Source organism: Malus domestica, chromosome 06 (assembly GCF_042453785.1).
Source record: "Malus domestica chromosome 06, GDT2T_hap1".
Classification (NCBI taxonomy): domain Eukaryota; kingdom Viridiplantae; phylum Streptophyta; class Magnoliopsida; order Rosales; family Rosaceae; genus Malus; species Malus domestica.
The window spans coordinates 31,680,878-31,702,766 of NC_091666.1; the positions used below are offsets into that span (position 1 = coordinate 31,680,878).

The 21,889-nt window shown below is 41.4% G+C and overlaps 6 protein-coding genes across 6 annotated transcripts; 3 read left to right on the top strand and 3 right to left on the bottom strand.

Annotated features, from left to right (window-relative positions):
- Window positions 1-886: 886 nt before the first annotated feature.
- LOC103438174 (protein RKD2-like) lies at window positions 887-2,338 on the top strand. Its single transcript, XM_070823299.1, has 4 exons — window positions 887-984; window positions 1,186-1,331; window positions 1,416-1,852; window positions 2,009-2,338. Exons 1-4 carry the CDS (start codon window positions 887-889, stop codon window positions 2,336-2,338), a joined length of 1,011 nt encoding a protein of 336 aa, XP_070679400.1.
- A 541-nt stretch (window positions 2,339-2,879) lies between these two features.
- On the top strand, window positions 2,880-5,180 carry LOC103437823 (pentatricopeptide repeat-containing protein At3g47530). The gene has a single exon (XM_008376329.4). The coding sequence runs from the start codon at window positions 3,016-3,018 to the stop codon at window positions 4,813-4,815; it is 1,800 nt and encodes a 599-aa protein (XP_008374551.3). The 5' UTR covers window positions 2,880-3,015; the 3' UTR covers window positions 4,816-5,180.
- Window positions 5,145-7,276, bottom strand: LOC103437822 (malate dehydrogenase, chloroplastic). The gene is made up of 2 exons (XM_008376328.4): window positions 7,085-7,276; window positions 5,145-6,758 (listed from the first exon to the last, which is right to left on the bottom strand). Exon 2 carries the CDS (start codon window positions 6,746-6,748, stop codon window positions 5,507-5,509), a length of 1,242 nt encoding a protein of 413 aa, XP_008374550.1. The 5' UTR covers window positions 6,749-6,758; window positions 7,085-7,276; the 3' UTR covers window positions 5,145-5,506.
- Window positions 7,277-8,048: 772 nt separating this feature from the next.
- Window positions 8,049-10,547, bottom strand: LOC103437824 (geranylgeranyl diphosphate reductase, chloroplastic). The gene is made up of 2 exons (XM_008376330.4): window positions 9,602-10,547; window positions 8,049-9,095 (listed from the first exon to the last, which is right to left on the bottom strand). The coding sequence occupies exons 1-2, from the start codon at window positions 10,298-10,300 to the stop codon at window positions 8,394-8,396; spliced, it is 1,401 nt and encodes a 466-aa protein (XP_008374552.1). The 5' UTR covers window positions 10,301-10,547; the 3' UTR covers window positions 8,049-8,393.
- A 3,298-nt stretch (window positions 10,548-13,845) lies between these two features.
- Window positions 13,846-15,611, top strand: LOC103437825 (GDSL esterase/lipase At1g74460-like). Its single transcript, XM_008376331.4, has 5 exons — window positions 13,846-14,231; window positions 14,340-14,470; window positions 14,561-14,800; window positions 14,896-15,145; window positions 15,232-15,611. Exons 1-5 carry the CDS (start codon window positions 13,991-13,993, stop codon window positions 15,474-15,476), a joined length of 1,107 nt encoding a protein of 368 aa, XP_008374553.1. The 5' UTR covers window positions 13,846-13,990; the 3' UTR covers window positions 15,477-15,611.
- Window positions 15,612-16,271: 660 nt separating this feature from the next.
- Window positions 16,272-18,317, bottom strand: LOC103438175 (cyclic dof factor 2-like). The gene is made up of 7 exons (XM_029104024.2): window positions 17,965-18,317; window positions 17,470-17,543; window positions 17,314-17,361; window positions 17,168-17,205; window positions 16,999-17,074; window positions 16,749-16,869; window positions 16,272-16,657 (listed from the first exon to the last, which is right to left on the bottom strand). Exons 1-7 carry the CDS (start codon window positions 18,071-18,073, stop codon window positions 16,464-16,466), a joined length of 660 nt encoding a protein of 219 aa, XP_028959857.1. The 5' UTR covers window positions 18,074-18,317; the 3' UTR covers window positions 16,272-16,463.
- Between the last annotated feature and the right edge of the window lie 3,572 nt (window positions 18,318-21,889).

Consider the following 21,889-nt stretch of genomic DNA (forward strand, 5'->3'; position numbering starts at 1 on the left):
ATAATTAGGATTTTGAAAAATTATTTTCACCTATATACAATTCGATCCAAAGGACGAACAAAAGACATGTAATAATTGCAAAAGGTGAACAAACGTGACTGGAAATGATAATCATATACATATACATAGAACGGCTATAGCAATACTAATACGCAGATTTCCAAGATTACTAATACTCCGAGCAAATAGGTAGGTAGCTTCGGAAGAAGAAATCGATGACACATGGCAAGCATGCAGACCACTTCTAAGGAGAGTTTTTTTCTGTGTGACGGAATATAGAATGGTACATTACGTGTCACTATTTAAAATAGTGAGATATATGTGTTAAAAAGTTAATAACTTAAAAAATAAAATTTTCCACCACTTATATAAAAACACGTGATGTATCACCCTTATTCCAGTCATAATAAAAAATTTCTCCACTTCTAAGTCCTAAAGTAATTATATTGCAGCCAAACAAATTAAAAAGAAAAGAATGATTTCAGTTGAGTAGAGTATGGTTAATTAGCAAAATCAAGAAAGAAATTATAGGAGAGAAACTGAGAAAGGAAGAATAATCAAATTAATTAGGTGGCCTGTGGTGGTGGGAGTTGTGGCGGCGCACGTTCATGTAGGCTAATGATCATCATGAACTCCCGATAATAAATAAAAAATAATAATTATGTGTTTACGAGGAGATAATTTCCTCAATTAATACATCTTTGTAACTCTCACTGGGTAATAATTAAGCACGCAAAGTGAACAATGAATGAATAACACTTCATGTATGGGATTTTCATCCATTTGATATATATACCCACTCGTCTCTTCTCCTTCTTCCTCCTCCTCCTGCTGTACTCTCTCTCTCTCTCTCTCTCTCTCTCATCAAATGACAAGTCATTCACTGATGGGTTGGCTGGCCAAGTATGACGTCGTCAAGGATCTTGGTGAAGACCCATTTTTCTTCCCGAATCAACCTACATTTTCCACTGCACATGATTTCAGGTGTGTGTGTGAATATTACTGATGTTTGCAGACATCTATACATACATATACATATACATATATATATATATATATCATCTTGTTTAACTGTATTGTTTTTTTCTTTTTTGGTTTCAAAAGCTTTGTTTTTGTCATGCAATATTGATTTATATGTAATAATATTCTTCAATATTTCTGTTGTGGATGTTAAATTATTTGAAGGGGGTATGCTGCATTGGATTGGCAATTTGATTTGCCAATCGTACAAGATCATAGCTTTCTTGATCCTCTTCCACTCGAGAGCTGCGCGGATATTGATCCTATTTACTCCTCACTCGACATTCCACCAATCCGAACTGTATTAGAAGGTGTGTTTCAGTATTCCTGTTAGTATTTTGATTACGTTTTTGATGTACAGTTGAAGTTAATCTAACGTATAAAAAATTAAGCAGATGATGGAATTTTCTTTGCAAACGAAACGGTCTTGTTGGGAGTTAATTCTAGTAATCTCTGCGCTGGGTTAACTGAGGTTAATCACAATCATCATCAGCAATATCAACAACAACAACAGCAACCTTTGCTTCCGACATGCGAAAATGAAGAAAATGGCATAACTGACGAGAACGAGTCAAGGGAAGAGAGAAATAAGGTGATTAGTAAGAGGCCACACTCTTATAAAAGACATAGATCATCAAGCTCCTCTCTCTCTTCCTCCAAAATGTTGTCAAGAGAGACCGTTTCGCAGTACTTTTACATGCCAATCACTCAGGCAGCAAAAGAACTCAACGTAGGGCTAACCCTTCTCAAAAAAAGGTGTCGGGAGTTAGGCATTCGTCGGTGGCCTCACCGGAAGCTGAACAGCCTTCAAACCCTAATCCGAAACATTCAGGTTAACCCCGTAACAATAACTAATAATTTTATGCACGTACCAACGTTTTTCATCCAATTTTTAGTGCTCATAAATAGGCGTTACATATTTGTACGTTTTCGCGTTTGAATCGAAAAAACTTAATGTGTACTGATTATATCGTTTTTATTCATGCAGGAGTTGGGAAAGGAAGGAGAAGAGAGCTCAGAGAAGCTTCGGAATGCGATCACGTTGCTGGAGAGGGAGAGGAAGCTGCTGGAGGAAGTGCCTGACATGCAGCTTGAAGACAATACGAAGCGTTTGAGGCAGGCCTGCTTCAAAGCCAATTACAAGAAGAGGAAGATCATGGGGATGAATGTTATGGGACAATCGCTATCATCTTTCAGTTGCAGCAACATTCAGTATCCAACAAGCTCGATGGATGCTGACGATGAAGACGAAGAAATTAAGTCTCTCTTGTCCGACTCTTTTTCCTCAAATAACAATGCATGCAACACTCTATTTTAAATTTTAATCGGTTGGAATTGCTTTTTCTAATTTTAATTTAGTTTTCATGTGTTTTTTTTTTTATTTTAATTTTCTCATTAGGCTCCATGTTTTTTAATTTTAGTGATGTATTACGAGTGTGTAACTTCATGAGCAATGGGGCTCTGAATTTCTACTATTGTGGTTCCATTCCGGGAAGAATCTTACATAACTTTATCTCGTAAGGTAACTCTCATACGATGATAACAAGACATTTTTAGTGTGCTAAAAACACGGTTCGATATACCTAGTGTCATAATATAAGTGATTGACACTTGATGTACCGAGTTGTGTTCCTGACACACTTAAAAATCTCTCGATACCAGTGGACAAAACGAGAGTAATATACAAGAGATTTTATTCTCTTGCCATTTCAATCAAACATGACAAGTGGTTAGGCGACTAGACGAAGGATCCTCCCATTCATGATACAAACACTTACACTTGGCATTTACTTTGGCGTTCTACAATTTAAACGTGTTACCGGCTGATAGAAGTACTTTATTAAGAAAAATATGCCAAATTATTTTTGATTGACGCTTCTAATAAAAACGCTTACGAGCAAAAGTGTTTTCTAGATTTACAATTCCAAGCAACCCAAAGTCTCTTGAAAAATTTACATTAGACTTCTTTGCAAGCAAGAGCATGAGAGTGAAAAAATGACAGCGCTTCCAGTCGCAACCAAAGCTCAAACCTCGTACCAGAAACTACTTCAAACCTCTTCATCAACCGGTTTGCTGTCCCTCATCAAATCATGCACCACAAAATCCCATCTTCTCCAAATCCACGCCCATACCCTTCGAACATCACTCGTTCTGGACCCCACCATTTCCTTCCAGTTCCTGTCCGTCGTCGTCGCTCTTTCCCCGTTGACAAGCATCACATATTCCCGCCAATTCTTCGACCAAATCGAAAAGCCGACGGCTTTTCACTACAACAAAATGATAAGAGCTTACTCCAAGAGCGACTCGCCGGCGGAGGGGTTTTATCTGTACAGAGATTTGCGGCGGCGCGGCCTCTGCGCGGACGCTATGGCGTCGTCTTTTGTTATCAAGTCCTGCATTAGAGTTTCGTCGTTGGTGGGTGGGATTCAGGTGCATGCTAGGATTTTGAGAGATGGGCATCGATCAGACAGTCTTTTGCTGACCACTTTGATGGATTTGTATTCGAATTGCAGGAAGTATGATGAAGCGTGTCAGGTGTTTGATGAAATGCCCAAGAGAGATACTGTGGCTTGGAATGTATTGATTTCTTGTTGTTTGCATAACAACCGGACAAGGGATGCTTTGGGTTTGTTTGATATTATGCAGAGTGAGATACATAGGTGTGAGCCTGATGACGTTACGTGTTTGCTTGTGCTACAAGCTTGTGCCAGCTTGAACGCGTTGGAGTTTGGCGAACGGGTTCATAAGTACATTGAGGATCACGGTTACGGTGGTGCTTCAAATTTGTGCAACTCTCTTGTATCGATGTATTCACGTTGTGGGAGTTTGGATAAGGCCTATGGGGTTTTTAAGGGAATGCGGGATAAAAACGTGGTTTCGTGGAGTGCGATGATTTCAGGGTTGGCAGTGAATGGTTATGGTAGAGAAGCTATTGAAGCGTTTGAAGAGATGCAGAAAATGGGTGTTTTACCTGATGATCAGACTTTTACCGGAGTTCTTTGTGCTTGCAGCCATTGCGGTTTGGTTGATGAAGGAATGATGTTTTTCGATCTTATGAGCAAAGAGTTTGGGGTAGTGCCAAATGTCCATCACTATGGGTGCATGGTTGATCTTTTGGGTCGTGCTGGTCAACTTGACCCGGCCTATCAGCTCATAACGTCGATGGATATCAAACCAGATCCTACAATATGGAGGACCTTACTCGGGGCTTGCAGAATTCATGGAAATGATTCCCTTGCAGAACGAGTGGTAGGCCATTTGATTGAACTCAAGGCCCAAGAGGCTGGGGATTATGTTCTATTGATGAATATTTACTCTTCAGCTGGGAACTGGGAGAAGCTAACAGAAGTGAGGAAGTTTATGAAGGAAAAAGCAATTCAAACTACACCGGGATGTAGCACGATTGAACTGAAAGGAGTAGCACACGAGTTCGTTGTGGATGATGTTTCACATCTGCGGAAGGATGAAATCTACAAAATGCTGGATGAGATTAATAGCCAGCTGAAGATTGCTGGTTATGTTGCAGATGTAACATCTGAATTGCACAACTTGGGAGCAGAAGACAAGGGGCATGCCCTCTCTCACCACAGCGAGAAATTGGCTATTGCTTTCGGTGTTCTGTCAACTCCTCCCGGCACTCCAATCAGAGTGGCCAAGAATCTTCGCATTTGCGTTGATTGCCACAATTTCGCAATGGCTCTCTCAGGGGTTTACAACAGAGAGGTAATTATCAGAGACCGCACTCGGTTTCATCATTTCCGGGAGGGACACTGCTCCTGCAATGGCTATTGGTAGGAAAATTCAAGATTTGCAGAAAAGGTGAGCAACTGGGAACAATTTCTGCAGATGAAATGGATGGTGGTACTTAGTTACAGTTAAGTAACTATTGGTGCCCTAAACTTTACACGATGAACAGAAGACGACGGTTCAGCTTCCGAAGAACAATACTTGCAGTCACGGCCTGCTTGCAGGCAAATCTGTTGAAATTTGCGGAGTGATCTTTTTCCCCCCACATAGATTCTATGAGGGCAAGTTTTGTAAACATTCATTTTGTACGATAAGTGATCTTTTCGAACAATCTAAGTATCGAAAGTAAGAAAGCTTGTAGAACAAGAAAACAAGTATTGCAATTGAAAAGTACGAATTCATATTCTTTCGAATTTATTTGCTGCATCGGAAACTAACCCTTGCATGCACGCATGATAGAAATACATGATATTCCTAAAAACTCATGATCGACCAGCCAAGTTATTTCAAAACTGTCACTACAAGTTTCCGCAAGAGAAGGCTAATATTCTTCAATCTACAACAACAGAAGCAACTCTATATTTCTTCTTCCGAAAATCGCTTCAACACAGATGGCTGAAAGGATATCGACTTCATTCTACAAAACTGAAAGTACTGATGTAATGCTAAATCCGCATAAAAATATCTGTAAAGCATTCACTGGAATGAGGTAATAATAGAAGCTTCCGATAATAGCGGCCTAAGCAGTCGCGGTCTGCTTGTTGGCAAAAGCAACACCCTTCTCAATGCTGGCTTTCAGTTCCGGCTTGAGTGCTTCCAAAGCCTTTTGCTCATACTCTGTCAAACCTTGGAGGTCAGATGGTATGAAAGCTTCAATTCCGTTCCTTCCAAGCTTAACCCTTGATGCAAAGAATGGAAGCTCGGTCAGATCAGATGCTACATAAGAGCACTCATAGACATCCCCATCTCCGTCCAGTGCACGCAGAGATGACTCAACAAATCTAGCCGCTGCATATGCCATTGACAAAGTCGCGGACCCAGCACCTGCCTTTGCCTCCACAACCTCAGTTCCAGCATTTTGGATCCTAACAGTTAGTTGTTCAACTTCTTCGTCAGTGAGGCTGACTGAGGGTTTTGTCTTGGATAGCAGGGGCAGAATAGTTATCCCAGCATGTCCTCCAACAACCGGGACATCAACATCAATCAGTTTCAGATTCTTCTTCTGAGCAACAAATGTGTTCGCCCTCACAACATCCAAGGTAGAAACACCAAAGAGCTTTTTAGGGTTATAAACACCCTTCTGCTTCAGAACTTCGGCAGCAATTGGCACCGTGGAGTTCACCGGATTACTGATAATGTGGATGAATGCATCAGGACAGTTATCAGCCACAGCCTCGATCAAGTTCCTCACAATGCCGGCATTGATGTTGAAGAGGTCATCACGGGTCATACCAGGCTTTCTTGGAACTCCAGCGGGAATGACCACCACATCCACACCTTTCAAGGAACTGGGCAACTCAGCTGCTCCAGTGAAATCGAGAACTTCGGAGGGAGTGTTGCAGTGACTCAAGTCAGCAGCGACACCCTTGACATTAGCAATATCGTAAAGATGCAGGGAGGAGACCAAAGGCGACATCTTGATCAGAAGAGCCAGTGGCTGACCAATCCCACCGGCAGCTCCAAGAACAGCTACTTTATAAGAGGCCTGGGGCTGGAACTGAGACTGAACCACCTGGGCATCCTTGTGGGCTTTTCGAGCGAAAGAAGCTCGAAGAGCCTTGGCAGTTTCCTTGCCCGAGAACGAGGTCTCGGTTTCACAATTGAAAGATGTGGTTGCCTTGAGCCCATTGAAAGAGCTCTTGAGAAGGTTTTGGGAGTTGAACCTCAAAGCACAAGGCTTTGTCTGTTGAAACGACGCCGCCTTGTGGCCGAGGGAACAATTGGTTCCGATGGAAAAGGTAGCTGCTGATGTTGCTGCCATCTCTCACGCTCTGCAGCACACAAATTCAATCGAATTCATAAACACAAAAAAGCAAACATTTTTACACGATTAAATATCAATTGAACTGCAACCCAATTGACCAAATGAAAAAATAAATTCTTGGTGTCTACAGGATTCAAAAAGGTAAGATTTCAATCCATTTTTCAGATTTCAGAAGCAAAAAAAATGAAGAACTACACAGCTGGGAAAATTCGAAAAAAAAACCCAAATTAAACCCCATGAGATCTGAAACTATTGCTCACAGATCCGTGAATGTACGAACCAAAGCAATAAAACCCAAATTAAATCTTCAGAAATTGATTGAAAAGTCCTAACCTTGAGGAGGAAGAGGAAGGCCAACAACCAGAGAGCTACGGAGACGCGAATGGGGAAAGGAGGGATTTATAAGAGAAGTGAGAAAGTGGTGGGTTTTTGGACCTTTTGGGGTTTTGCCCTTTGAGATCGTGAGAAGCTCCGCCAAAAGACCTCGGATGAATCCACACCGTTGTCTTCAATTTTTAATGTGTGGGGGACCCTATGCACACGGAATCTACCAATTTTGTTCGCTTCATCGCGCCTCTGATCCCTTCCAACGGCTGAGATTAATCTAGAATAAAATAAGAAGTAGATGCTTGACAAGAAACTTGAAATAAAGAATTAAAGTTTATGGGGCTGTTGTGTATAGACATTTACCGGATCCAATAAAACTGAGCCTGCTGAGCAGGAGAATCAGACAGTTTAAATTTGATTAAACAGCTACAAACAAGGTTTTCAAAAAATTATAATAATTGTAACCGTTTGATTATATTTCAACTGCCTAGATCGTCTGCTCAGCAGGTTTCAGTATATATAGATCCAGTGGGGGAGGATCTAGTTCCACATTTACCTACCTCCCATCTACAAATACCACACATCTTCAGACACATCATACTAGTACAACTAAAAAAATTAAAAAGTTATGAAAATTAGCTGTTTGAAAGAGGAAGGATCACTCATACTGAAAAATGAGATTGTGACGGTAACTCAAATAAATAAAAGGTATGAAAATCAAGTCGGGACTTTTGGTTTATTATTAGGAATTTTCGGTTTTTAGTGAATAACAGGTAGTTTTGAATTTTGAGATTTGTTTGAAATATTCAATAATTTAGTTTATAATAATGAAGTTAATTTTTTATTTGTTCTCTTTTCCCGAATTGAAATGGACATGATAGAGAAATTGACAAATTTGATAGTTAATGCCAAATTAGCCCGTAATAAAAATTAGGAGATGGGTTCATAACTAAATTAAAAGTTCAAAAGATAAATCATAATAAGGCTTGGTTCATGCCTTTTCTAATTTATTCACAATTTCACAGACAACAAAACCTTTAACACTGATATTATATCACAATTACAAACCCTCGTAACAAATATGGAATTCCAAAGAGATTGTACCTCATTACGCAAGAAAAAGAATACAACAATAACAACAAAGCCTTTTCACACTAAATGGGGTCGGCTATATGAATCCTAGAACGTCATTGCGCTCGGTTCTGTGTCATATTTTCCGTTAGATTCAAGTTGTCTTTTCTTACAGTCTCTTTTCAACGCAAGAAAAAGAATACAAAAACAAAAAATTTTACACCACCAAGAAGCCTTCCTCCTTTCATACATTAATCTTTTCCATCTCCCTCCTAAGTGCATTAGCCCTAACCAAGCTCCCAATGGTATTCACAGCCAACTTCAAATCCTCCCACGGATTCCCCGGCACCACCCTCTTGTACAAGTAGCTATCGAACGTCATCTTCTGCACGTACTCATCCGCGCACATCTCCACAAACGCTTCCCTCGCGGGGTTTGACCTATAGAACACCTTCTGCAACACATCCAACACCTTGTAAGTAGGCCAGTAAGTCTTGTCCCACTTCTCCAAGTACGTCCTCAAGTCCGCCTCGTTCACCATCCTCTTCCCATTCTCCGAGCCCTCAACTATTGCCTCGGCGCACATCCTGCCACTCTTTGCTGCAAAGTAGATGCCTTCGCCCGAGCATTTAGTTACATAACCGGCTGCATCACCAACGAGTGCTACTCTGCCTGCCAACCTTCGTGGCCGGGGGTGTTCTGGAATTGGATGTGCCTCCACTCGGAGAATTTTGCCGCCTAGAATCTTGTCCTTGGCTCTGTTTCTTGTTGCTAGTTGGAACTTCTTGATGTCTCCTTTGTGAGTCACAGTGCCGGTACCAACTGCTACATGGTCACATTTCGGGAACACCCACCCGTAAAAGTCTGGCGAGACGTCATCGCCAACATACATCTCGGCGAGGTTCTCATAGTACACCATCTTGTCATCAGGGATTTTGATTCTCTCCTGTAAAAGGCAGAAACCAAGAATTTAATTAATAAGAACGAATCAAACATTTGAACCAAATGAACATTCAAGTGTTACACCAGAAAGTATTGGCTAAGATCAAACTTTCAGTAAAGCAAACTTCTTAAACTTTGAATTTGTTAATCATTCGGCAACTTAGATTAGGTGGTCATTAAAAACACAAAGCACACAACTTGACTGCAATTAAACTAAAAGTTACTTTCTTCCCCTAAGTTTATAATTAAGTAGCAATTTTCAACACAGACGTGAGTTAGGCCAGTTTGTCGGTCACGGTCACCTTGCACCCAGGATTTGAGATTAGACATGTTTGAATATCGCAATTTCCCACAACAACCAAGTCATATTTCAATAAATGAAGTCGGCTTTATGAATCTTAGAACGAAATTTCACCATTTCTTTCGTTAGCTCAAGAAAGAAAACAAAATGTCTACACATGCAAAGCTCAAAAAACAAATTAAAAACAAGGCAAGTTCATAATTAATTACCTGGAAGGCAATGGCATACTCATAATCACCAGCATCAATGTTCTTAGCCACTCTGGAATTCGCCCCATCAGCTCCAATCACCGCATCAACCTCCATCGTCTTCTTCACGCCTATGCCGCCGGCCTTCCCGTCGTACTCCGTGTAATGCAGAACGTACGGCGCCTCCCCATCTCCCGGCTTATCCATCTTCAGAAACAACCCATTTATCACCGTCGCGCCGTTCTCACTCGCCCTGTTCCTGAGGTACTGGTCCAGCACCTCCCGCCTCACCATCCCAATGTACTCGTGCGGCTTCAGGGTCTGCCCGATGTCCACTGCCACGTTCGACGGCGATATCATCTTCATCTTGGTGACGCGGCGGTCGATGATGTCCAGTGGGAGGTTGAACTCGCCCACCATGCAGAGCGGGATGGCGCCGCCGCAGGGCTTGCAGTTGTCCATTTTCCGCTCGATGAGGAACGTCTCGACGCCGCCCTTGGCGAGAGTTTCTGCGGCAGCTCCCCCTGCGGGTCCGCCGCCTATGACGGCGACGCGGAGGTTTCGGCCAGTGACTTTTGGGCTGGTTTTGGCGGCTTTGACTTGGAGGGTCCGGTGGTTTGAGGGGTTTGGAGAAATGGGTTTTGCTTGGATTGTAAAATGGGGTTTCTCCGCGGCAGTTTGGCGGAGGCCGATGAAGGATTTGAGGGCTATGGAGGCCATTTTTTCGGTCGGAGCAGCTGAAGCAGAGGAGAAGAAGGAGGAGGAGGAGGAGGAGGAGAGTGTGAGAGTGGCAATAGTGTGAATTATTTTCTTATTTTTATGTTTTGGTGGATATGGTTTGGGATACGAGTGGGAAGGTTGGCCGTTGGATTGGGGGAATGGAGGGCTGAAATGATTTGTGGATAATGAGTTGGATTTTTTTGGATTTTTATTGATTAGGAAAGGAGGGGTTTGGTTTGATGTTTGTTGGGCCTGGCTTCTCAGCCTTCCGGTTCTCATACACTTTCATCCCTTTTTATTTAAGCGGTTACAATTAAATTACGTTAATATTTTATATCATTATTGTTTTTTATCTTATCATCTCTATAAAAAAATCAATATAAAATATTAACGTAACTTAACCGTAATTACACGTAATAAAAAGGGATGAAAGTGTATAGAAATTAGGAGGACAAAAAGCCGGCTCCTGTTTGTTTTGGGCTTGGAAATGGGAGGGGGTGATAACATTGCCACGTTGTGTACTTTTGTACTGGATTTGTCTGGTTCTGTAGACTCTGGTATCATTTACATGCAACCAGTGGTTGTTTGCCATGTCAGTGAATTTATCTCTTTGTGCAGAGAAATTTTTAATTGTGACGAGAATACAAATGGTACACCACGTGTTTTAATAGGAGTGGTGGGAAATTTTATTTTTTAAGTTATTAACTTTTTAGCACACATATCTCACAATTTGTATAGTAACACGTAGTATACCACCTCGTGTACCGGTCATACTGAAAAATCTCTCATTTGTGTGGGGTTAAGATCCTCTCCGAATCTTAACTGTCTGGATTTTGCGGGTCAACCATTTATGATAGTCCAATAAATTATCGTGCAGCTAAGAATAACCAAGAAGCAGAAGTCCTCGGTCGCGGAAACCTCAAGGTCACACTGCAAAATGGGGTCGACGACGTCTCTCAGAGTTCGTCTCAAATAAGTTATCTCGTCATATATTTTCAACTTGTCAAAGTGGAGTTGGCAAATATCTTCTTTAATTGTTCCTCTAAAGGCTAAAGCATCCAAGTAGGATCATAATAATAATTAGACATGCCATTATGTTTGTTAACCAATATATATGAAATGCCAATATTAGGACTGGGCACAGGACGGATCAGGCCCAAATTTGGAGGGACCGGATCGAACACGTATGAAAATGCAACGGGGCAGGTTAGGGCGAGTAATGGGATTTCAAATTTTGGAACCCGACCTAACCCGACCTGTTTCAAATGGGCTAATTCGGGCCAGTTCCACAGGTTCAATCTTCGTCTTCTCTGATCTGGAGCTTCGAAATCTTCGTCTTCTCCGATTTGGAGCTTCTCAATCTTCATCTTCTTAGATGGTGAGGTGATTTCGTGAGTTGTGACTCATTCGATGGGCCTGGTGGCAGTTGTGATGTCGACGCAGTTGAGGGGTGGGATGGAGAAGAGAACGAGAACGGAGAAAGAAAGTTGGGTAATCTGGGAGTAGGGGATCTGTACAATCACATAAATCCTATCAGAAAATCAAGCAAATCCCACATCAAGTCAAAATCAAGCAAATCCTACATCAAACATACCCCCAAACCAAAACCCATATCAGAAAATTCCCCCAAAACTCCACAAAAAACCAAACAACCAACAAAATCCTAAAACCCTTAGGAAACCTAAATCAAAACCAATCCGGGTTTCTTAAAATTTGGAAGCAAGATTGCAGCAAGGGGCTCATCGACCTCAAATTCTTAACGTCGATGAACTCGTCCTGATGGCGGGTTGGAGGGACCTCGATCGACGCTGGAGATGGTGGTCAAGTGGTGGGTAGGATGGACCTTAATCGATAGAGACGGGGACAAAATGTAAGTTCAGGAGAAAGAGATTGTGAGGGAAAAGTTGAGAGGTCTGAAAGTCTGGAGAATTCTACATAACCTAAGAAATAAACGGTGGAAATTTAATCTCCCTATAATGAACGATGGAAACGGTTAGGGCTGAGGGCCCGTTTTCTCTAAAATTTGTACCCGCCCCAACCCGTTTTGAATTTGCAATATATGTACCCACTCCGTACTCGTCCCGACCTGCGGGTCTAAGACCTGTCTGCCCAGCCCTAGCCAACATCATTAATTCAATACTTAATCAAAAATTAATTTTAAAAGCTAAGTTTTTTTTTTTTTTTTAATAATTTTTGTTGTTGTAGTGGTTGTCTTGAGTAAAAAGGAAAATCTAAGGTAAACCCAATTGGTAAATGTTTCACTTTGGGTGGGTTACTTGCACAAAGTATTGTCAATTAAAAGAGGGTAGGATGGACCTCGATCGACGCTGGAGATGGTGGTCAAGTGGTGGGTAGGATGGACCTCAATCGACAGAGACGGGGACAAAGTGTAAGTTCAGGAGAAAGAGATTATGAGGGAGAAGTTGAGAGGTCTGAAAGTCTGGAAGTCTGGAGAATTCTACATAACCTAAGAAATAAACGGTGGAAATTTAATCTCCCTATAATGAACGATGGAAACAATTAGGGTCGAGGGCCCATTTTCTCTTAAATTTGTACCAGCCCCAACCCCGTTTTGAATTTGCAATATATGTACCCACCCCGTACCCGTCCTGACCCGCAGGTCCAAGACCTGTTTGCCCAACCCTAGCCAACATCATTAATTCAATACTTAATCAAAATTAATTGTAAAAGCTAAGTTTTTTTTTTTAATAATATTTTTTGTTGTTGTAGTGGTTGTCTTGAGTAAAAAGGAAAATCAAAGGTAAACCCATTTGGTAAATGTTTCACTTTGGGTGGGTTACGTGCACAAAGTATTGTCAATTAAAAGAGGGAATTAGGGGAGAAAATAAGGAATTGAAGTTGTGAGCCTCCTGAATTTCTTTTCTTTGAAGAAACTTAGAAAATGAGAATATACGGTTTGCCAACATGTTGAAAGAGAAGGCCACATTGGTAGGTAGGTGAAACCATACTTCCTTTTTCACAAATGAAAAATCATCTTGACTTGCTACTTAGTATTACGGTTTAGTGGTATTCATCTTCACTTGTAAGTGAGAGGTCTTAGGTTCGATTCTCGCCAAATGCGAATTTGAATCACATTATTGCTAGCATATTGTGAGAGTTAGTAGCCCACTTCCCCCCATTAATGTATATAGTATCATTTGTTAAAAAAAATAAAATTATCATGACTCATATATTTTCTTGAATTGTTTGGATTCAACACTAAGGTTCAAGGCTTGTAGAAAGGCTAGCAATTTTCACACTCTCGTGTTTTCTTCTGCACTTCTCTCATTCTTTCTACAATACTTCTCTTTTGATTTACTCAATACAAAGATTGAAAATAATAATAATAATAAACAGACAAAAAGAGAGTGCGAAAATTACTTTCGTAATTGGGAATTTTGGGGCACGTACCGTTGTAAACTTGTAACAAAAGACAATCATGGTTAGTTGCATTTAGGTACGTCCGAGTAACATTTGGTTTCTCCGACAAGCTAGCGAAGCTACCCTCTCTGTTTTTCCCCAAATCCATCACACAGTTTCTAGTCCTTCCCCAAATTTCACACGAAATCTAATCCCAAATAACGCCTCCTACTTATAAATTCTCCCTCATTGTGTTTGATCCAAAACCCAAGTCTTCCATTTTACATTGGAAGGCCTGAAAATATCTGCATTTTCTCGAGTTTTTCAGCCATGAAGTTCACAGCTCTAGCAGCAATGATGGCGGCCGTGACTGTCTTAGGCCTCCTCATTGATGGCCACGACTGCAAAATCGTGCAGTTTATATTCGGGGACTCCCTCTCCGACGTTGGAAACAACAAGCGCTTGAGCAGGAGTCTCGCCCAAGCAAGCCTGCCTTGGTATGGCATTGATATGGGCAATGGACTGCCCAATGGCAGGTTCACTAATGGCCGTACAGTTGCTGATATAATAGGTAACATATGTTGCAACAGTTTTGACTCTGTGCAGGACGTCTTGTCTTTCTTAAACATATAGTTTTTCGTCGAGTTTATTTTTATGCTGAACTTGTTTGTTTATTTAGGTGATAACATGGGGCTCCCAAGGCCGCCGGCGGTTCTTGATCCGTCATTGACCGAAGACATGATACTTGAAAAAGGAGTAAACTATGCCTCTGGAGGTGGAGGGATTTTGAATGAAACCGGCGGCTACTTTGTAAGTTGCAACCTTAAATGTAACAAAACCACATGAAGATTGAGCTTTTAATTAAGATTGTGCGTGATTTGATCAGTATTGTGTTTGCAGATTCAGAAGCTCTCGCTCTACAGGCAGATCGATCTGTTTCAAGGGACACAAACACTGATCAAAAGCAAAATTGGCGCAAACGCAGCGGAGAAATTCTTCCAAGACGCTCGTTATGTGGTCGCTTTAGGAAGCAACGACTTCATTAACAACTACTTGATGCCTCTTTACAGAGATTCGTGGAGTTACAACGATCAAACATTCATCGAATACCTAATGGGAACTCTAGAAAGACAACTTAAGGTTAGAATATCAGTTATTTTTATTTATTTTTTATCAATTTCTGCCAGTCAATCGTACGTAGTTTCCTGACTAGGGTTTTACGTGCTTTCGAGCAGCTGTTGCACAGCCTAGGGGCGAGGCAGCTGATAGTGTTTGGGCTAGGACCAATGGGTTGTATTCCGCTCCAAAGGGTGCTAAGTACCTCTAACGGTTGCCAAGAGAGGTCAAACAAACTAGCTCTCAGCTTCAACAAAGCTGGAAACAAGCTAATGGAAGACTTGTCCAGTAAGCTTCCTAACGCAACCTATCGATTTGGTGATGCTTATGATGTCGTCAACGATGTGATCACCAATCCAATCCAATACGGTATGTTAAGACAGAACAGAGAACATGTAACATATCTCCTCGTTTCTCTACTGACCTTTTCTGTATTCGAATTCCGACCATGGCAGGATTCACCAATGCGGATTCACCGTGCTGCTCATTTGGAATAATTCGACCGGCTTTGACTTGTGTCCCTGCATCAGTACTGTGCAGTGACAGAAGCAAATACTTCTTTTGGGATGAGTACCATCCATCAGACAGTGCAAACGAGCTTATTGCCAAGGAACTCATAAAGAAATTCGGTTTGTCGCGCGTTGATGAAACGGATGGCCCTTCTCCTGCACCTGCTTTTGCTCCATCACCAGAGGGATAAATGCTAGTACAATCAAACCAGCAGTGTCTGCTGCTCAAATTGTTTTCCTAAACAGCAACTTCTTAGTGATCATTACAGCTTTTCATATACAACTATTGTTTGGTTTAATAAGCTCGAATATATATGTTTCGATCATTCGTGATTTTGCGTATGAAGTTAAACATATTGAGCACCAATCCTTCATGAACTTTCGACTCACAAATCATTGTCAACCATAATATACTCTTGAACAATCAAGAACTGTCCTCACTAGTAAGACCTGCACCACCTCCTTATGGATACACATATACGTTGGCACTAATGACACCTAGTGCCATCTACTCCTGGAGTCCTACTCCGTTTACGAAATCAGTTTGGAACCTTACAGAGGCACAAACCCTAGCTTTACGGAGTTGCTAACACTAGCCCCTTCTCAAGTTCCCGCGTACAACCCGGCTTCTTTTACAATCTTTGCATACACGTACTGGTTTACTGAGATTGTTACGGCTGAGCTTGCCTAATCTTGTGTTCATGCTATCGTGCACAGCGAGGGGAGGGGAGTATTGTCTTGTGTGCCGCCTATCTAGCTCGGGCTTTTTCATCACCACTAGGCCGCATACAATCCAGCCAGTAGTCTCTGCTGCTTACAATTGCTTTCCGAAAGCAACTGCTTATCGATCATTAAATATCTTGCCGCATACAACCATCGTTTGGTCTGTGAACTTGAATATATACGTTCCTAAACTTTCATGATTTTGCCTACGAAGTTATACATATTTAGCATCGATCCGCCATGAACTTTCGACTCACATATAATTGTCAACCATAAAACATAATTTATACATACTTAGTAAGATCTGCACACCTCCTCATGGGTACATACATATACATGTTGGCACTTAACAAAATTATTCCTAGTGCCATCTACACTTGGAGTCCTATGCCATTTACAAAATCAGAACGGAAACTTACAGAGGCACTAACCCTAGCTTTATGGAGCTGTAAACACTAGCCTCTTCCCAAGTTCCCGCGTGCAACCCAGCTTCTTTTGCAATCTTTGCATGAACGTACCGGTTTACTGAGATTGTTACGACTGAACTTGTCAAATATTGTGTTCCTGCTATCACAACGGGGGCAGGGGAGTATCTTCTTCTGTGCCTTCTCTCTAGCTCGGACTATTTCATCACCACTAGGCTGCAAAGCTGCAGGAATTTACCAAACGTCAAAAAGAATGCGGGTGCAGTAGTACAGAAACTTCAAAATCTCAAACACGCGAGATGTCAAGTCAATTACCAGGTCTGGACGAGGAAGCTTCCTCTTTGCCATCCTTCTTCTGAAGTTCTTGCTTCTTCTCAGCTGGCCTCTTCCTCTTTGCATCCCGCTTCTGAATTTCCGGCTTCTTATCCTTCACATCCTGTGTGAATGAACAGATGCACACGTCAAACAACGTCCAGTTTAATAATCTTACCATACGCAAACATACACAAACCGGTTAATCCATGTTAAATCATCGCTGTGTTGCGACTTCATGAGTTGAACTTACCCTGTCGTCCTCCTTACCAAGCGCCTTGTTCGCCTCTCTGATTTTTTCCAACTCCACAAGGTTTTCCACACATTTACTTGTAAAAGTGAATTAAGAAACCCGAAAGGTAAAAGTAACAAGCGAAAACAAATGAACAAACAATCAAACAGATCACGAAGCAAAAGGATACGTCCTGTCTTCCAAAAGTTTAAGCAAGATCTCGGTGTTCTGTAAACACATTCGGAATATAATAACAATAACATCAAACAGAAATCAAACCAAATAAATCATCAACATCCAATTAGAACATCCAAATCAGATTGATAAAGCGACAACCTTCGCGTTTTTGGTTTCGGAAACAAGTTGGATGAGCTTCATGTTTTCCTGACAAGATATGCATTCAGATCAAACAAGTCACACCAACATACTTCTTAAAGCCAAATCCGAGATTAAATGACGAGGGCGGAAAAAAGAAGCAATCTTGTATTGTACCTCATGGAAACTTTGAACTGAGACTGTAGCAAAGCCATCGGTTTGATCCCCAATCTTATGCTTTTCCTTCTCATCTGCTATCCACACTAAAAATCTCAGTCCCTTTACGGCAAAGCATAATCTTACAAAAAGTTCACGGCCGTACGGGATTTGTGTCTTGTTGAACTAAAAGTGTTTCTGACAATTAAAAGTGCTTCTAAATACGTCATCTTACAAAAAGCTGAAAATTTCTAAAGGCCAGTTTTTTACGATTTCTTCCTGGTAGAGCTAAAAGGACTTTCTGACGACCAAAAGCGCTTCTGACTATTTGGAAGAAAAACTTAAGGTTACTCAAACTCCTACAAATTTTTTGCATGAAAGGATGAAGAGAAAACATTTTCCAGCTGAAATTCGGAGAAAAAGTGCAAAGAAATCATAGTTGCAGCAACGAATGACTTTCATATGTGAACCCTAAACCACCAAACAGAAAGAAACGGAGAAATGGGAGAAATTGACCTTGACCAATTTCACGTTGTAAGTCGAGTAAATCAACTTGGTCGCCAATTTCTTCCCCACGACTAGTTGTCTCTCTCTTTGTCCCTCCCGGTAACCGCATACGAACCATCTCTCTCTCTCTCTCTCTCTCTCTCTAGCTCCTCTCTATAGCTGGTTCTTACTGGTCTGAAATTTTAGAAATTAGAAGACGAGGGGAGAAAAAGTTCGTGACTTGAAGCAAAATTGTTTTTGTTTTTTTTTTTGGGTGGAAAATGAAGCTTCATTAAGATACAATTTGTGTTAGAAGGTCTAAGCCTAAATAGAGCACAAAGCCTTATACAACAAAGCAAACATAAGATAGAGGACAAACTCAGACAAAGAGAGCTACAACTCCAGCTACAAAGAGAGGGCCACACTGATTTAGGCCCGTAGGCTACAAAAGAAACAATAAACAGTAAAACCCTCAAATCCTGAAGCCAAAAATTGGTCACCACCGCCACATCCGCCGTTACCTCCACGAAGAAAGACATCGCACCAAACAAAAAAATGCACCCGAACCAAAACTGCAACGCCCCGCCCCTAAAATACTTATTTTCGGGAAATAATTTTGATGATAGACCCAATTTAAACTCTTGTTTAATTTACTACCATTACAACTTCAATCCCTTAATTCCTCACAAAACTATATCCATATTTTAATTATCAAAACATACGATTAAATTATCAATTTAATCCCTAAATTTCTTCTATTTCTAAAACTTCTCAAATTTTATAGAAATGTAGAGCATGTCAAGAGGAACAACTTTTATACCTATGTCGAAGTCTAATTCGGCCGGGAAAAGCCCCAATTTTACTCAAACCCACCGGAACCCTAGAATTTGGGTGTTCTTCAATTCGACCAATCCGCAAGACCACCGCCCTAAAAATGGTTGGGCTTTGTTCCTGACCTCAGGAGAAGTCGTTTGATGGTGATGGTGGTTAACATTACTCTCACGATTGCTGGATTTCGACTTGGCACCCTCGGAACCCACGGGTTTCGTTTTACTCGAATTCAAGCTCAAACCCAATAAAATTTGGGTGAAAATGGAAGAGGGAAGGTTGGGGATTTGTTTCCAAGTGATAATTTGGTGCAATTTGCACCCATTTGGCTAGAAATTGCATCGGAACCCCTTCTTTCCGTCGGATCGGGCACGAAAAGGGAACGGGTCGAAGGGATCCAGTGTCCCACACCTCTCTCCCTTCTCTTGTTTTTTATTAGGTCCCTTTCTTTTCTTTTCCCCCTGATTGGGCAGTCCCCCCTTCTTCTCCCTTCTCTTTTCCCTTTTTTCTTTCTTTTTTTTTCTTTCTTCCCTCCTCTTGTTGGTTCCTCCTTTCTTCCTCCTCTAACCACAACCACCACGTGGCTTTTCTACACCCAAACAAAACTCCAGCAAATCTGGAGCATTCCAGATTCATGGCAAAATGATCATTTTGCCCCTATCTTCGTTTGTTTCTATTTTATTCGTTATAACTTCGTTTGACAAATGGTTTTCGCCTACACACTTGTAGGGTCGTTCTCTATTCAATTATGTCAAGAAATATGATAAAATATATGAGGATAAAGTACATCCTCGTATAATTCAATTTAGCCAACTAGAGGCATGCATTTTCATCCTTTCACTTTTCGATAAATTTTACGACATAATTTATAATAATTTCCATAAACAAAACTTTAACAGTTCTCAATTCAATTTTTCTAAGTCAATTTATTTTCGATTTTTCTCCACATTTTCATATATTTAAAATTTCAGGGTATTACAAAAACCCAAATCTAAGAGTATTGCACATAATCAATCCACCGAAAGCCAAAGCCATCATAGGCACACCTGTAAGAAAAGTCACCAAACGTAATAGGGGAAGGGGGGCGAAGGGGGTGTGTAAAACACCCTTGTTCTGACGTGAATCATTCCACACTTTACCCAATTTTTCCGGTAAGCCGAATCGACAGTGAGCTGTACGGGTTGGGTCTCGATTTAAGATAGAGCCCAATACTAATAAATTTAAATCATGGTTCATTGTTGGGAAAGATGAAGGGCATCATGAGGGATGTAGGAGAACATGGTGTGATATGGAGATATTGGGGGGGGGGGGATGACAGTGAGCGACCGATGATTGAGGAGAGGGAACAAAAATGAGACCAAAGCTCAGATATGTGACAAAGCTAAAAAAAAACATAAAAAAGACAAGGAATGGAAGAGAGGAAAGAAAAGTAGAAGGAAACGTGAGAGATTTTCAGGGTTGCCACTGACCCTAAAGCCAAAGGCTAAGGCCGGTGGCTGAGTAAGGGTTTCTCTTGGGGCTTTTCACAGAGAGAGAGAAAGAGAGAGCAAGGGTTGGGGCAAATTGAAGCAAAATTGTTAATTGGTCTTTTCTCTGGAGACTAAATTCTTAAACTAAATTTTGTAAACTAATGCTATGTTTGGATAAGAGAAATAAACTTGGAATTTGGATAAAAGTTAGAATTTATAAATTCACTGCACCAATTCTCTTATTTGGATTCATAAACATAGAAATTTAAAATTTCCGCGTGGAATTTTATTTTTTTATTTTTTTTGAATTTAGAGTGTCACAGCCCGTTCCGGAATTTTATATTCATGGGTGTGAAATGACAGAATTGCCCTTAGCAGTTGCAAAGGTATGTGTGTCATATTATTTGAATAGTGCATACTTTTCTAAGTTTTGGAAATTTAATGGGATTAAAATTGTATGCATTTTTTATGTGGTTAGGGACTTAGGTGGACCACCTACCCTCACCATCAAACTCCTCTCTCTCTCCTATCCCGTGCCCTCTCTCTCTTCCCTCTCAGTTTCTCTCTCTCTCTCTCTCGAACCGAACGGACAAGAACCCAAAATCCCTCAAAACATCACGGATCGACGTCAATAAGGTGAGTTTCTTCATCCTTGCAACCTCCTGAGTTGAATGGTACTATTTTTGGAACTTAGAACCTTTGAAATCACGTGAAATCCGAACCCCAGTTTGATGTCACTGTTCATGCACACGTGAATTGTTGATTTTCAGGGAATTCTAAGCTTATAGGGAGCTTAGTGAGGTCCCAAGGAAGCTCGGAGTACTTAGTTTGAAGGTTTTGGACGTCGGGATCGTAGGGTTCGAAGTTGGCCGGTTTTCTTGGATTTTCTCCGATGAGATTTCATAATTTTTAGAGCCTTAAACTAGTACAATGTGATTCTACATGCTTAGGGCTTCATTTTAATATAAAATGCGTAGAAAATGGTGGAGAAATGACGGAGAACAAAAAGATTGAAAAATCTCCAGTTTTCCGGCGCCGGCGAAACTAGTCCGGCGACTGGAGGAAGAAGATGTCGCGTGTGGGGGCGCGTGGGTCCGTGCCCTTCCCGATGCGTGGGGGCGTGTGGCAAGTCCAATTTTTTTTCTAAAAATACCTCGACATCCGTGACGTCGAGTAGATCACCGTGGTATATTCGTATACCCAAATTGAGCATCGTATGAGAAGTTATTATGCATTGTCGGTTATGTGCTTTAATTAACGTTTTTATAGTTGTTTCGCATATAGGTGATACCTATCCCGAGGACGAGCGCATTCAAGGACGTTACGGGTGTCACATCTCGGCCTGGGGCGGACCACTTCCGGGGCCCATTCCACCACCGTAGCACGATATTGTCTGTTTTGGGCCCCGACTACGCCCTCACGGTTTTGTTTCCGGGAACTCACACGAGAACTTCCTAGTGGGTCACCCATCATGGGATTGCTCTCGCGTGCTACTCGCTTAACTTCGGAGTTCCGATGGAACCCGAAGCCAGTGAACTCCCAAAGGCCTCGTGCTAGGTAGGGATGAGAATATACATTTAAGGATCACTCTCCTGGGTGATGTGGGATGTCACAATCCACCCTCCTTAGGGGCTCGACGTCCTCGTCGGCACACCACG